Source organism: Musa acuminata, chromosome BXJ2-10, assembly GCF_036884655.1.
Source record: "Musa acuminata AAA Group cultivar baxijiao chromosome BXJ2-10, Cavendish_Baxijiao_AAA, whole genome shotgun sequence".
NCBI lineage: Eukaryota > Viridiplantae > Streptophyta > Magnoliopsida > Zingiberales > Musaceae > Musa > Musa acuminata.
In genome coordinates, this window is record NC_088347.1 from 30,016,444 (window position 1) to 30,032,916 (window position 16,473).

Sequence of the window (16,473 nt, forward strand, 5' to 3'; positions counted from 1 at the left end):
GAGTAGACAAACTTGTTGAGCTTGCAGAAGTCTAGGAACAGGGAAAGAGTGAAAGATACAGCTCAGGAAACACAATTTTTTGCGCATCCCCCAAGGGTCAGACTTGGCGATTCATGGCTCTCAGTACAAAGGCAGATGTCTGTTCTCTATCATGCATTCCCTACCCTGAGGAGGACAGCATATTTGCACCATGATGATTGGTCTGTGTATGAGAAGGACATCAACCATCATTTTCCTGATTTAAATGCATGCATGATTTATAACAGAATGCTTGTTCAATGTATGTGTTCCAGTTTGCATCTCTCACACTGCTGTCAGCTTATCTTGTGCATTACAAGTTTCCCTGCAAGATTGTGCCAGATGTGACTTCCTTTGTGTTGCTTCACAAGAAACTCTCAGTAGGGAAATGAAAGAACCAAATGCGAGATGAAAGAAGAACAATCAAAGGAGAGTACGATGTGTGAGGAACAATCTTCAGATGATTACCAATCGACACGGCCAGCCTTAAAAAGAAACATAATGCTGCAGATTGTGTTGACTAGATGCTGAAAACAAGATGGACAAGTCAACACTGCAGTCATCTTCTTCAGAACAAAGGAAAAAAATGAACTGCGGTAAACTCGGAATGGACAGCAATTGGCATGTAGTACTTGTAGTATCTAGTTAGATTGCAAGATGCCTTTTGTTTCAAGTATTGATTCGATGCTTTTGTTCCTAGCCAGGTAAGTTACTGAGTTCCCTTTCATGATGTAACTTTATTTCTATCTTGTAATCCATCCTCATACAGTCCAAACAGGTGAGGCTAAAAGGGAATCTGACAAGCCATGCCCAAGATAAGGTCTGCAATGATTAAGGTCTGCAAAATCTCATGACAGGCCACTGTTCTTGACACTGATCCAATGATTTCAAAGCTTGGTGAAGAGTATTCTGCTGCATGTGGAAGCTCAAGCACCAAGTCTTTGCATGGCCAAGAAAGTTGCCACAACAGTGCTCTGGTGATCATACTTTGGCTCAAAGGCAATAGGCTCTCTTGAAGGATATATTTCTTTGAAGTGAAATGGAAGTGGATCATCAAGTCAGGAAGTTTCTGTATGGTGACATGCAGAAGACAGATCATTATCAATCATGCATGAGGTTGCTAATCCAGTAACCATGATTATCAATATGTCTTTAACATTAGGTCCACCATAGTTGAGACAGTATCATGATGTCAGACAACTCATCTTAGAAATACTCTACTGATCTTCTAAATGTCAGGGCATGTAACAGTAAGAAAGTAGATCGAAGACATCAGTGAGTAGACTACTAATTCTCATATGTTTGCAAGTATATATGCTTAAAATGAAATGCTTGTATCGGTAGCATGCATGTGTTGCCAACTAGGCTTTGCAATCTTACTCTTAAAAAAATGTCTCTCCATCTTGCATTTGTCAATTGTATTTGCACTCTGCCTGCTTAGGTACTTCAGAATAATAGGATTACGCATGTGCAATGGACATATGAGATGGCATAAGATGAATCGACTTCAGCATCAAACCAATCTGTTTTCAGAAATGGTTTTTCTAGTGCTTTCTTTGATTTCAGAAATGAGTTTTCCAAGACAACTTGACTGCAGCATGATATGAAACATGAGTGTTTCTGAAACTCTGTTTTCAGAAATATGCTGCTTCAAGGTTAGAAGATGTTCAGAGGGTAGAAGGATGGTGTTAAGTTCAAAACAGCTTCTTGAAAACATTAAGACAATCAGTATTGATGATCTTCTGAAAAACCTACCACAAAAAGAACATCTTCCAGTGTTAAGATGACCTGATTTCATTCAAGTCTCTTATTATCATTCTTGCTTTCTATTTATCTAAAGGCACAGAAGATATCTTGTTTTGAGAAGCTGAAACCAAGTCTTTGTAGAATTCCCCCATTATGATGAATTTATGTTCTTCATGCAGTTCTTTTATGAAGATTATCTTCGAAAGCAAAGGTGGGTGGCTTTCAAAACATTGAAATGCAATCTGTAGTTATGAATTCTCATGCAAGACTTTGGATCAAAAATATTGTTTAACTTCATAGCAATAATGATTATTGGATAGAGGGAGGGAGGGAGTCACTGTAGCTTGTTGGGTCTTTCAAGTATTAAATATACCCAACCCACTTAAACCAAATTTAATTATCCTTTCCTTGAATCCAAACATATATGTTAATTAGATTCAAATTTGACACCAAGATATTGCTACCTAGTTTGATTGGTGAGAATCTATTCATAAAATTAGATTCAAATAAACTTACATTTATTTGAGTATATATATATATATATATATATATATATATATATATATATATATATATATATCTCATAGCCGTCGACGTTCCCGGATTCGATGGACGGATGCAATAGAAATTGGACGAGATCTGACAGTTGTATTTATTTCTTTATTTAATATGGTGAAAAAAAGGCTAAACATGCAAAGGCGGCGGACGGATCGTTGACACGTGTACGTATAACTAGTTATGATACGCCGACATAACTACCATGAAACCGCGACTGCCTCTCTTGCGTCTCGCCACTGCTCTCCGCCGCGCCGAATCCCTTCTTTTCCCTCCAAGATTCCGCCTTTCTTGCGCTCCAGTCGTCCCCAGCGGGCCGGTGGTTCTCTTCTCCTAGAGGTACACAGTCATGTTCTTGAGATCTTTCTGTCCAAGATCCCGCCTTCCTTGTGCCCCCTGTCGCCCATGCGTGGCGTAGGCGTAGACTCGGTTGGAGAACAAGAGAGGCACCGGGCTGTGAGGGTTCTTCACACCAAAGGTTTGGATCTTTCGTGTAGAAATTGGGGGTTTCCTCCCCCTAGGTGTATGCCCTCAATGAGATCTTTGTGCCCAAGATCCCGCCTTCCTTCCGCGCAAGTCGCCGTGTCCTTCGTCTCCTCTTGCCCTGTTCTATACCTGTTGGTAGAGAATCAACGTCATCAGATGATACTTCAAAATGTTATATACGACCAAATTAATGAGTGAAGTGGTCTTTGTATAACTACCACAAAAGCAGACATTTGTCTGTCAAATGCGCTTCATATTGCAAACTGTTTGATGGCATCACTCTGAAATTTTAGTCTAAATGAAGACTCAAAGATTGAGTCGGCAATAAAAAAAGAGATGGAATGGATAATATGCAAAATATAATACGCATGACCTGCCTTGCAACCTGTGTCTTTTTGTGAAGTTCTAGCAATCATAAATGGTTCTTTGTGAGGTAATTTTAACTGTTAAAGGTCTCCATTAGCTTGCTTAGTTATATTCGGCTATGTAAGTTACTCTTGGATGCTTGGGTTATTTTTATGTAGTAAAGACAATATAAAGAAACAAGATCTTGATCTTTCCTCGATTTTCTATAATTCAAGGTTCATGTATGTACATCTTGTTAAACAATCTGTAGACATTTTTTTTATCAGTAATCGCAAGGTGTTATTCTATATATGCTACATGAGTTGCCACTTAGAAGTATCTGTGCTTCATAGTTGCAAACAATTATTTTCTCTTAAGCAAATAAATGGCCTTGTAGTTACTCCTGCAATGCTACAACCTCAATTTTGTTTCTTTGGTGGTTGCCGAGATTGCTCTATTTTTATCATACCTTTCAACACTAGGATTTTGATGGTAATAGTTGTGGAGAGCTAAAACAAGAACTAACATGTTACATGAAATAGTACCAAAGAAAAACTCCAGTCTTATAGTTTCTCAGTTTATTGGTTACTTGTATTTTCTGAGCAAGAGTCTATTATATCTGTTGATAAATATAATATCTTCTATTAAGTGAGAAGGTAAAAAGACAGTTGAAGTAGTAGCGTTTTCCCTTTTTTACATTCTGAGGTTTTGTAAAATTGTTTTTTTCCTTTTGTCTCATTGTGATGCTCCATAACTTTTGTCATTGATGAAACTTTTTATTATATAGTCAGAGCATGTCAAAGAATGTTGAAGCAACAAAATTTTTTATCTACCATATTTTGGAATTATATGATTTTTTAAAGTGAGTTCATCAGTGGAAAGAGTGATCTCTATATGTTTAAGTATTATATACTTGATAAACTTTTCTGCAGGGAAAACAGGAGATAAACAAAGGTTTTCGTTCGCTTGGGAATATAAAGGCTTTGCACCATTGTCTCCAAAACCTTTGGAAGCAACTATTGGATATTTAGACATTGTAAATAGTTGTGGTATTTTTCAACAGCGACAAATATTATACAAATGATTATGATGGTCAAATGGGTTCTCACCTGTTTTATTTTCTTAAATGTTCTAATGTTTATTGTTATGATTTCCTGAGATATTTTGTGTATAAGGGTGATATATGCCTGATTTTGCTGTGTCATATAGCTGATGTCAGTTGCCTAAAATTGTACATCCCGTATGCACATTAACCTACTCCAACAATTAAAGTGATATGTCATGCCTAGCCTTTGTGACTTTTTCAGTTACTTGATCCATAATTTCTGAAAGGATATTGGTGTTGCACTTGCTATTGAAGTCATTTCAGTTTCCAGCTCCTGCTTTTAACAAATGCAAGTTATTTTTGGACAATTAAGCACTCGGTTGCTTGGAAATTGATCAAATATTTCTGAGAAACCAGGATGAGAAGGAATGCAGAAAAAATTAGTCAGGAGTATGATAAAGCAATCTTTTCTCCACCCAGATTTCTTCTCTTAGAAAGTTCTTTTCCTCCCAGAGCTGCTTTGCAAAAAATGGTAGTTATATTGAGGCATTACTGGGTTGGGTTGACCAAGTGAGGAACAGATATGGTGAACCAACACTGTCCTGTCGTAGGAGAAGCTCAGACTACTGAACAGTATTTGAGCAAAGCCCAAGGGCTGAATTATACCTAGAGAACAGGTAGTGTGGTACAAAAAGTCCAAAGACCCAGAGAATGGGAAGATAAGCATTTTATTTTTTACTGCAATATAATAAAGTCATTTCAGTCTTATACTCTTATTAGAGGGGGGAAAAGGAGTTATTTGAACACTTTTTATGATATAATAAATTTAGAGGTTTTATGTGTCTTTAATTTTGCTTAACAGCTGTTGATAACAGGAATTGGATACTGTTGGAAAGCAAAAGAACAAAGGTATTACAGATTCAAACAGGGGTTTGGAACTTGAATGTTGTGCAAACTGATGCTTCACAAACACACAGCTACTGCACAACAAACGTGGTAACCCCTGGTGGATGAGGTCAGACATTGTAAATTTCAAGGAGAATTTGAGTACATTTTCAACACAAGATGACCAGTGGTAGGGCACTCTGAACCTCGTTACTATTCCTCCTCTTGGGCCCTCTATTTAATATCGCCAGACTCTTCTGCTTTCGGTCAAAAGACAACTCAGTGGAGATCAGCTTTTGTTGAGAAGATAGCTGATCAGAAAAATAATGGCTTAATCCTGACAGCTGGTGATCATGTATTGTCTAATTATAAAGCTTCTGGATCTGCCTACACTGTAGAAGATGATGGTAACTGAAAACTATGATCAGAACTGGATTCATCATTTTATTGTATGAGAATGCTAGATTCATCATTTATTTCCAGATTCTCTTTCTGAGTGACAGTTATAAAACTAGTCTGCCTAAACTTGCAGGATCTCAGGACATCTCAGTAGAGTTATTTGATTCTTGGATCTATGATGCTGCTATATGACAGTCTTTCACTTCATCACCGAGACAGCAGAGAAGTCAGACCCAGGCAAGCCTATACACACATGTTGACTTCCTCCAGAGGCAGCATTTCTACATGTAATCCAGTATTCAGGTCAGGAGGTGCATGCACTGTTTCTTTCAAGTATTTTTCTGCTCCCTGGTTAAAACATCACGACTTGAATGTATGCGGCAGTGCCCTTCAGAATCTGGAGCCTTATCATGGTGGATGATGGAGCCTGCAGCCACAGCTTTTACCATCGTGGATGATGGAGCACCGAGGCATAGGATTCCAGTTCCCTTTCTCTTTTCCAACAGAGATCGACCGTGGACAGGAAGGTGGGAGGGCGAGAACTGCACCTGGGAAAGTGGCGCGGACATCAAAGCAAGGTACCATTCAAAATGTAGGAATCCCAAGCATCACAATCTAACTTATGATATAGGACATGATAACTCCTTCCTTTCTTCCTGTGTGGGACCTGTCTATTTACTCCTTTTGGATCCACTCATCGTGTTATTTTCCTCTATGAATAACCCACAAAAGAAGAGAAAAGAAAGCTTTGGCAATCTAAAAGGATAAAAGGAAGAAATAAAAAGTAAAAGCTGCTAATATCACATGATGTGGATTGCACTGAGCCTTTAACTTGGGAATATTGTGCACACCCTTTTAAAGTACCTTTGTGTGTAGCATTTCTCTTTATTCCCATAGTACAAAAGCAAACTCTTATTGAGAATTATATGTTCAATAAAATTAATTGACTGCTAATTATATAGTCTAACTTGCTGATTGCATTAACCTCAGGAGATGAGCTGACCATTTCATCCTCGGGTCGACTTTATTAAGGTTAGTGAAATTCCTATTGAAGGTAATTTCTCTTCTTTTTCCTTGATCGTTTCTTCATCTCCTCCTGTTAGCTACTCACATAACTCTTTTATCTCCTGTGATGTCAACACTCTCTTTTGACTGATCCATCTTCTTCTTTCCTATTGTCCTAATCCTCTTGATATATGTATGGATACACATATACATGCATTGTATTTTCCTGTGTGCCTTGAATTTTCTTCTCATGTTTGACTGTGTTCTTTCACTCACTTCAGTGGCAAGAATAAATTGTCTTTTTGATAAATAGATAATAGGTGGAATCAATCTTGTCCAACCCAAACTGGTGCACAATGTCATCAGGCATGATATGATATATTTTTTCAGTTGTTTTTCCAATCATGGTTGGATCAAAGTCAAAGTTGAGGATGAACTGCTACAAAGTCTTTCTTTTTTATTTTTATTTTTGGGTTTCAAACAGCTGTGACTTCATCACGTAACATTTAAATTTTGAAATATAAATAATTGTCTCCTTTCTATTGACTGATTCAGAAGGAGGTGTTGCTTTCATGCAGACAAAGCAGTCTGGAACAATCAACACAACACATGCATGATGAACTAGCCACAGTGAGATGACGGCATCCGAAGGTGGATGATGGCAACCGGCAAGGAATTTTCCCACACAACCTTCTCTTACAGGTCCTCATGGAGATGGATTCCTTGTGGTGTTTAAGAGCTCGATCTATATGGTGAAACTTTTCCCTCTCAATTCCTCCTTTTCAAAATTGCAGGTCTACCTAACAACTGACCTTCCTCATGGGGCTGTCTCAATCCCATGCCCCACTTGATTCAAGTGTGACTCACACAGGTATCTATCAAAAGATCTATTCCTCTAGTTTCATATCTAATGTGTTCTAATTTGCCGCTGTCACCGGGTAACTTCGCCTCTGATCCGCCTTCATGTGAGGGAGTCATCGCACCGCCCTCCGGAGCGGATAACAGTAAATCCACTTCACGTTACGGAGATGAGCGATCGCTTCACGACTTCAATATTTCTACTTTTAAATTTGTTTGAATTTTTTTTCAGAAAACTGTTTTCTTTGAATAATAATATAATAATATATTTTAACAAAAATTGATATGTTTTTCATAATATTTATTTAATGAGGTAACAGTTTTCCTCAATAATATATTTTAAGAAAATTTGGCTTTTTTGGGCTTTCAATATTTCTTTTATAAAGGATGAAACCGGAGGACCTTTTGGATCATTCTTTATGAGGCATTTTGAATACTTAAAATATGTTTTAGTCGATTTTTGCTGATGATTTGACCTTATTTATTTATTTATTATTATTTTTTTAAAAAATGAATTTAATAATTACGAAAATATATTATCTGACCTTCACGGAGGACGTGACGTGTCCTTAAACGCACCGGTGGGTGAACGCCATCTCACCCCCACCCCGTCTTCTTCTTCTTCTCCCATCTGTTTACCATCAACCTTTCCAACTCCCTTCTCCTCTCCTCCCCTCCCTCTTAATACTTTCACGTTTCTTACCCTTCCCTATTTCATTTTTTTTTCAAACATTCCCGAACTCGCGCGCTTCCAAACCCTAATCAATCCCCTCGCAAACCCATTCCTCCCTTCAAAACCCTCGGCCGCTTCTTATGGATCGCTAGATCCGCCCTCCGTCGAGGTCTTTTCCGATCCGGTACGAGCTCTTCGGCTGGAATACTTTTGATCATGCAGGGATTGGAGAAGGAGAACAACCCCATCTCAGTCGCTCCTTCGGCGAAGCCGCCTGCGAAGAAGGATCGGCATATCGTTACCTGGACGTCTCAGGTCTCAATTATCTGTCTTTTTCTTTTTTTTTTTTGGTCACTCAAAGGTCGAGTTTTTGACGGTCTGGAATCTGGATTTCTTGCAGGAGGATGATTTGCTCCGGGAACACATTGCTCTTCACGGAACCGACAAGTCAGTCTGCAATTCTTTGAATTTTTGTTCTCTCTGACCTTGTTCTAATTTAATGGTGCAGTCCTTGCACTTCATCTGGAAGTTCTGTTATGGACTCTGGTTGGTTTTGTGGGCAGTTGGACAAGTATCGCAGCTTTATTCAAGGATAAGACCAGCAGACAGTGCCGGAGAAGGTGAGCGACATCGGATAATTTCAAAAGGAAAAATCTTTTTGCTAAATTTGTGGATGGATTTGTGTTGGAATCTTTAGCGGAAGTGACACAAGTCCGTTGTCAAAATTGCAGATGGTACACCTACTTGAATTCAGAGTGTAAGAAAGGTGGGTGGTCAGCGGAGGAGGATATGCTCTTATGTGAGGTAAGGAATTCGATAACCAGTCCGCGGATTTTAACTATCTTGTTGGCACCTGTATCGAGTCAAAGAAGTAGCCTTTTGCTATCGTGGTTTTATTACGATGGGAACATTATTGCTCATCTTCCTGTTCTATTCCTGTTTTCTGATGTGTGGTCGTTGTTTCTGGTATGTGTTTGGTTTCCTTATATGGGCAACAATATTCATACAGTTTAGATGCATCAGGAGGAACAGTGTCCTTTACAGCTGAAGATCCGTTTTCTTCTGTTCTATTAATGCAATTTGATTGCTAGTGAGCTGCGATTTGCTTTGAATTTTCTGTATGCCCTTGACCCTCCAAGTAAAGCTAATGTGCAGGCGCAGAAGATTTTCGGGAACAGATGGACAGAGATTGCAAAGGTGGTATCAGGAAGGTATTCACTCCCACTTCTACCTTTAATGACGACGCATCCAGTGTTATGGAAGAACAAATTATAGAAATCTGATGTCTATTGCTATACCCAATGACAGAACTGATAATGCCGTAAAGAACCGGTTCTCCACCCTCTGCAAGAAAAGGGTAAAGCTTGAGGCTTCTTCCAAGGAGAATAAGGGTTCATCGTTTGATCAAAGTAATAAGAGGGTTATAGTTCAAGATGGCTATGCTGCAGCAGTGGCGAGGGAGTCATCAACATCCAATAAGCAGATCAGGTAAAAAGATTTTCTGTAATTTGAACCACCAAGTAATGGTACAAATAATTAAGATTCTCACACTCCTTTCACTTGCAAGATAGATACCATGTGCTTCATCCCAAGGAGATTAATGAAGGGCATAAGAGATTTCTTGGGGAACATGGACCGGAACAAAATCAACTAAGACCACCTCTAGCAGTGCTTGTTCAGAACTCTGATACTTTAAATGGTTTGACAGAAAACCTGAGAGGACCTCTATATGATGGTAAACAATGTTTCTATCCATTTCAGTGAAAGTGGTTAGTATTGTCATAAAGCACTTCTTCTGGTCTTATAAACACTAACTTTTACTGATGTCTAATCAGTTTCCAACAAAGATAATCAAGGAACCTTTATCAGGAGAGATGATCCAAAACTAACAGCCTTGTTGCAACAAGCTGAATTGCTTACATCCCTTTCCAAGAAAGTCAATGCTGAAAATACCAACCAGAGTTTCGACGAGGCATGGAAGGTGCTAGTTGCAAAATTAGAAATACATGGATTCACGTTCAGCGCTAAAATAGCTTATCCCTGCTTTGGTTTTGTGAATATTTGGACTTCATCAGGAACTTCAAGATTACTTGATCCAAACTGAAGACAGTGGGTCACTGAGAAGAAAATTATCTGGAATGGGTTGTATGCTAGATGAGCTCAGAGACTTGATAGAGGATTTGAATAGCAACAAAGAAGAGGAGCAACAGCCATTGAGGTAAACAGAGAGTGGAAAACACGTTTGTGTAGACTAATAGATTCACTTTTAGTTCTATCAGTTGATGTACGAGTAAAACGTAATGGCTAGTCAATTTATCAGGCAACTTGATTCTCATGAGGATTCTCAAGGGAGTTCTGGGTGCAGCACAGGCTCAACCCACGACTTGAATTCTGCACAAGGTAAAAGCAATCCTCAGTATGAGGATTGTTCACTGCAGACGGATAATGAGGTCAGTTATCTTAATGATGACGCCGCATGTTCCAGCATGACTGCTTCTCCAGGTATGGAACAAATCTATATAGTACTGACTGTGAATACTGGAACAGATGAAAATGTTCTCACTGAATTATTTGTCCTGCTTTCAGAGGCAATCTTATCAGTGTCTGAAATGCCAAAGGATGAAGTTGTGAGTGGTTGTGCACTCTCAGAATTTGCATCTCCCCTCCAGACAATCCCACCTTTCCAGTCGTTTACAGATGGAATTCCAAGCCCAGTTTTTACTTCAAGTGTGAGTTATGATTTTTTATATCTTACTGAGCTAAGCAATCTAATATCTTCCACTTGGATCTGGAACCAACCTACATGCTGATGCTCACGATTGCGATAGTCGTACAGTCCTTGTCCTGCATCACATAATAGGAAAACAAAAGTGCATGAACTTGCAGAAATAGATTTTGACTTTTTTCTTGAACTTCCATTTGTTAAAGAATTATCCCTTTTAACTTGTTTGCACATATTAATTATGGAATCTATAATGTTCTTGATGAGTTGTTGGATCAAACATGTCAAAAGCACCTGATCCTCTGCATGTAGATGTTTTTGCTAACTACATAACAAGTTGTTATTAAAATTTCTGCACTACTACTGGTACTTCTGTGACATAAATCAGCATGTTGGTTTCCTCTTGAGAAATACAAAGAGATGATTGACTTGTCTCCAACAGCTGGAAGAAGCTTGTTGTTCCTTGAACATTTAATTTATATTTTCATTATTAATAATTCAATTTCTTGTATTATCCAGGAGCGACATTTCCTACTTAACGTGCTTGATTTGTCATCTCCGGCCACCAACACAAACTCCAGTAAGCAGCCATCCTGCAAAAGGGCTCTTCTTGATACCTTCAAGCCATCCTAGTATGTGATATAGAAAGTTCTACTCTATTCTTTTAAGGATTTCGTCAGTCCAGAAGTTAGGCGTTGTGTGTCTTTGAAAATATATAGATTCCCGTTTGTGGTTCCTGCTTTCTTTCCTTGGCTTGAATTGCAGACATGTCCTGTTTTTATCAGAGGCAATTTTAAGTCTGCAAATAATAGGTGTGTCCTTACCAGTGCATTTGCAACATCACTAGCTTTCCCACGTCCAAGCTGCCATACTCCTGCTTGTTTGCATACACGTACTTGCATCAACTTTGGGGTGCTCATTTGCCTTTTTCTTCCATGATAGGATATTGGTTTTAGTCCTCAGATGTTTGGTTTGTCATTCATGTATATAAAGTTCATCATAAGGTCATCATTGTGTAATGTACATGCCATATCTACCATGAAGCATAAGGTCATGTAGAATTTTTCTTTGTTCTGGTTTGGTGTGCAAGATATAAAATAAGAACCATCTCCTGGTTTTATGAGTCCCTGTTGTTTTTTTTTTTTTTTGTGTGTATCTGCTCGATTGATTGGGTGGATGAATCCTAGATTCGATCCTGTGGAGTTTATTCTTCTTCCCTTCTTTCTCATATGTGTATTTGTCAGACGGATGTAATATTACTATGGCAATGAAAATTTTGAGTATTTATTTTGGTGTTGTGTGGATTCTATCAACATTAACTAGTATCACAATGTATCACTCACCAAATTACAGATAGCATTGTTTTTCTTTTACATGGTTACAGCCTCTCGACCTTAATATGTTGCATGGATATTGAAGTGGACGAGGTTATAACATCCCACCCTCATAATGGACTTTTGCAAGAGCAGACAAATAAAAATAAAAGGTCTGGCACTTGTGCAAATATGAGGACAGTGGATTTAGCCTCCATCCTTCATTCGGATACATGTGCAACATGTATTTATCCTTCTCGCGGCTTGCACATGAGGGGGTGGAAGGGTTCCTATATATGTTGGCCCTTTTTCTAGTGGTCTAAGCTTTTCCTACAAGTGGTCATCCGCATATATTGCAGGCAACCAAATGCTGCATTGTTAAAGAGAATCAGTAAGACCATTATTTTAGAATCACATGAAAGAAAGACATGTTGGTGCTGATTTCTTAGAGCAAGTGCTTCCTTTTCGCTATATTTTAACTAGAGTGCCAGAAATAAGAAGACTGTCAGGGTGTGATGTGAAAGCTAATTGGTGCATCACATGATTCAACTGGGTCATGCTCTTTCAGGTTATTTTTTCACTTTTAAGGATAATGGTGCACATTTTTATTGGTAAGCCCACTACTAAATTAGCAAAAGAACAGAATGAGTAACTAGTTTTTATTTCCCATTGCTTTTTCACTAGATTTTAACTTGGGTTACCTGAAACAAGTGGATCATTATGTTGGAACATGATAATGGATGCCTTTTCTTTTGTATGGATTAATACATAGTAAATGCATCATGTATTGATGTTGTTTATATGTTCAATTTGGTCGAACCTGACACCTAACATCTGCTGCTAAATTGACAGTTACTGTTTGAGCGCATGCCTTGTCATACTCTCTCAATCAAGGGTGTTTTGATTTTTATGTCTAATGTGGTTACTGACTGCTCAAAGCTCATAATGCCTGTTGGTTGGTAATTTAATATAATTGGAGCTGATATGCTTTGACTGTTGCTTTGGGTTCCTTTTGATCTTGAATAACTTAATCCTCGCAGCATGGTCTCTGTCTGATGTGAACATAGAAGTCATCCTCAACTGACTTGTAGGAATTTAGCTGTCTTGACATTGTTGCTTATTGCTCGTACTCCTTTTTGTTTGCTATCTTGTCTCGATATGATTAGTGACTGATATAACTTGTTTCTGATGCAAGTCTTCTATTCAATTTAACTTCTCCGGTTTGTCGAGTGATCACTAATTGTGAGGATAATAGAAGGCCATAGGAGATGCCATCAGATTGTATCATCTGGTGAGTAAAGCAGTGTTCTGAAGGGCTTGGTTGTATCATCTTTTTTGGGACACCATTACTGGCTTGGTATTATATTGTCTAGGAAACTTATAGCTTAAACTGCTTTGAGTAGGTCCTGGCCAAAATTTCTGTAGATGTGTTCTACCTCATAGTCTGAAGCAAATAGACCCTGACAAAATCCAGCAATAAATCTTCCACTTTATCTGTCAAATTGAGAAGGTATGAATTTTTGAAGGAAAACTAATCTGAAGCCTCACTACATTTTGAAAGAAAGAGAGCTGCCATTCCACCACACACATGACCTCAGATGGTATCTTATTAATCTAAGCAAGAAGAGGTGACCCTCACCAGTCAGCAATTGAAAGTGAAGCCTTTTGTTCTTTGTCCTTTCTTCTCTCACTTTCATTCCAACATTGTTATTTATTCCTCTTGTAATATTTTTTCTTGGTTGTTGTTGATTATTCTAATGAGTCTGATAGGTTCATCAAACCACATCACTTGAACCATTTGATGTGGTGATGTGTCAGGCCAAACTCTTGTAACACTTATCTATATTAAATAATCCTTCTCTGTGCTAGCTAGCAGTATAAAGTGTTGCTAACCTGCTTAGATTAACATGGACATCTGAAGGATAAGCGATGAGATTTGACCAGGTCAAAAAGCACCTTTAGACCAGCTCAGAATCTTGCATGTTCACCAGGCTTAGTGATGATCACCTAACTCATCTTATTGCAGGAACATTGTAGTATCAGCATTAAAATATTGGCAGCAACTGATAAGCTCAATGGTGCATCAGAGCTTTCGGTGGTTTGGTCGGAGACAGTGGTGCATTGTCATTGCTTACAATCCTCTAAAAGCATGAAGAGGTGGATACTAAAACTATAGATGCATCTCTTTTCCTGTCTACATTTCGTGGTCAATAGGGAACAATGGAGTCTTTTGTGTTTTGCCTTTTCCTTTTAACTTACACCTCTGAAGAATCTTAGATTTTTTCAAGCTGTATAGATGGGAATGTGAATCAACATTTCTCAAAGATGGATTTGATTCTTTTGGTTGAGTAAGACAAATGCTGCAACTTTGTAAACTTTTAGGCCTCATGCATGCATGTCACCTTGACTATCTGGTAAACTGTCACATCTGGAATCAAAACCAAGTTCTAGATATAGTCTTTCATTTACTAGAGTTAAAGACTGCCTTGATTCTTCTCAGGTTCTGAATTGACTCTTGTGCATTGGATTATTGTTGTTCATGAAGTTTTGACATGTGTTGGAGATGCCTCGTGCTTGGCATTTGCCCTGTTTAAGCTGGCAACCAAACAATATATGCAAGCCAATAAAACCTGCTGTTTTCTTCAGAGGCCTATGAGACACAGGATTGATAGGGGAGACTGAGAAGAGTCAACATGTCCAATTAAGCTGATGGCTACTTCAACCTCGTGATGGAGGGCAACCCTACCCTGAATCATGCTGTCCTATCAAGTGAGCAACCTTCTTCAACAAGCAAATGGGTTGAGGTTGACATACTTGTTGTCTCCCCTCAACCACAAACTCGGTGGTTTCCTGGCATCTAACAGAAGACGACCTGCAAAGACTGACTTGGTGATGCCATATTTCTAGCGACGCAGGCATAACTGTGTCTAAAGAAAATAAATTACCTGTTGTCATAATATACCCAAAATTTGATTTATCTTCGATCGAAATACTCCAAAATTTGATTCAAAGAATTTTGTCTCTATCTTATAACACAAAAAGAAGTTTGGAGCATTCTTTTTTATTTTCAGATAATTAACATAATACTTTTATCTTATAACACTAAAGAAGTTGGAGTATTTTTTTAAAAAAAATATTTTATTTTAATATATTTCTTATCACCATCACCATCACCATCACCATCATCTTGATTTCCTCGTTATGGTGTGAATCCATAGAGTATATTACTTTTCTTTTGTTTTTTCTTCTTTTTTCTCTTTGTCATGGATTATGTCATGATCTCGTCATGCTGTGATCTTCTAAGTTTTTTTTTCTATATGTATATATATAAATAATAAATGATAGAGAAAGCATGACAAGTGTTGGAATCGCAAAATATGCAAATAACAATGTCGACGACGCAAGTCGGCTCGAGTCAATAGATCCGATCCAACCGTGGGATGCATCGTGTTTCACCACATCACCCTAAGTGGAAGTCTCTTTGTTATCTGTCACCTATAGTGCTTCATCAAACCATCACCTTCGAAATGTCCTCCTCCCCTTTACTGCACCACACCACATGTTTTGGAGTTGGAATCTCACCGTATAGATGGGGCTTTCCCACTCCCGTCATCCCAACTCCCGACTCGAATCCTCACTGTTCTGTCCGAACTCAACATTGAATTAAAATACAGTCGAATCTAATCTAGACGACGGATCAGAAAGATGTGTCAATATCCCTGTCTCGAGACAAGGGTAAAACTCACCCTGATTCCTTCCTTGCGTGCAAGTAACAACATCAACCCATTCATTGGAGACGTCTTGTCCTTTTGCAGGACAGGTCCAGTGCTGGTGGGACAATAGATGAACCGATCTGAAAACAATCTATCATGAAATAGGAGGGGATAACAAAAAATGAAAACCAACAAGGACTTGCAAGTTGTGCATCTATGTCTTCATGCCTTGAACAAAATTCAACTTGGTATTCCATAGGTTGATGAAGAGAGAAAGAGAGAAGTCAGCTGATTGACAATGAAGCTACCACCGACCCTATATGGGAATAGATTCCTGTCACCACTTCGATAAAAGCCTTTGGAAAACAAGTTTGATCGTTTATTTTTCTTAATCGAATGTTTTTTTTCCTGTTGTTCATCGGTGATAATATGGAAGATACGGTAAAAGAGTGGGAGACATGAACTTGGAATTGGGTGTGTTGCCCGTTGAGGAGGCCTGAGAAGTAGAGATGGAAAGGAGGGCAGACGGGACAGAGCAAAGCTGGAGGAATTGCATGGCGGAAAGCGACGTGGAATTCATCTCGGGATAACGGCGCCGGCCAAATCCGTAACGGAGACGTCGTCTTCCGACACCGTACGGTTGCCACCAATCCAACGTCAGTCGGCCCCTCCTCCTCTGTCGTGATAATAGTAGTAGTATACTGACATGT

General features: G+C 38.7%; 1 protein-coding gene across 2 annotated transcripts; it reads left to right on the forward strand.

The window, feature by feature from the left end:
• The first annotated feature begins 7,943 nt into the window (after positions 1-7,943).
• On the forward strand, positions 7,944-12,028 carry LOC135584192 (transcription factor MYB124-like). Of its 2 annotated transcripts, none has more exons than XM_065129286.1 (12): positions 7,944-8,330; positions 8,416-8,462; positions 8,579-8,635; positions 8,747-8,819; positions 9,171-9,226; positions 9,324-9,503; positions 9,587-9,750; positions 9,851-9,996; positions 10,091-10,233; positions 10,324-10,517; positions 10,602-10,744; positions 11,257-12,028. In XM_065129286.1, exons 1-12 carry the CDS (start codon positions 8,232-8,234, stop codon positions 11,368-11,370), a joined length of 1,416 nt encoding a protein of 471 aa, XP_064985358.1. In that variant the 5' UTR covers positions 7,944-8,231; the 3' UTR covers positions 11,371-12,028. The 2 variants fall into 2 exon arrangements, with proteins under 2 accessions (XP_064985358.1, XP_064985359.1); XM_065129287.1 differs by having other exon boundaries at positions 7,948-8,330; positions 10,336-10,517.
• The last annotated feature ends 4,445 nt before the right edge of the window (positions 12,029-16,473 follow it).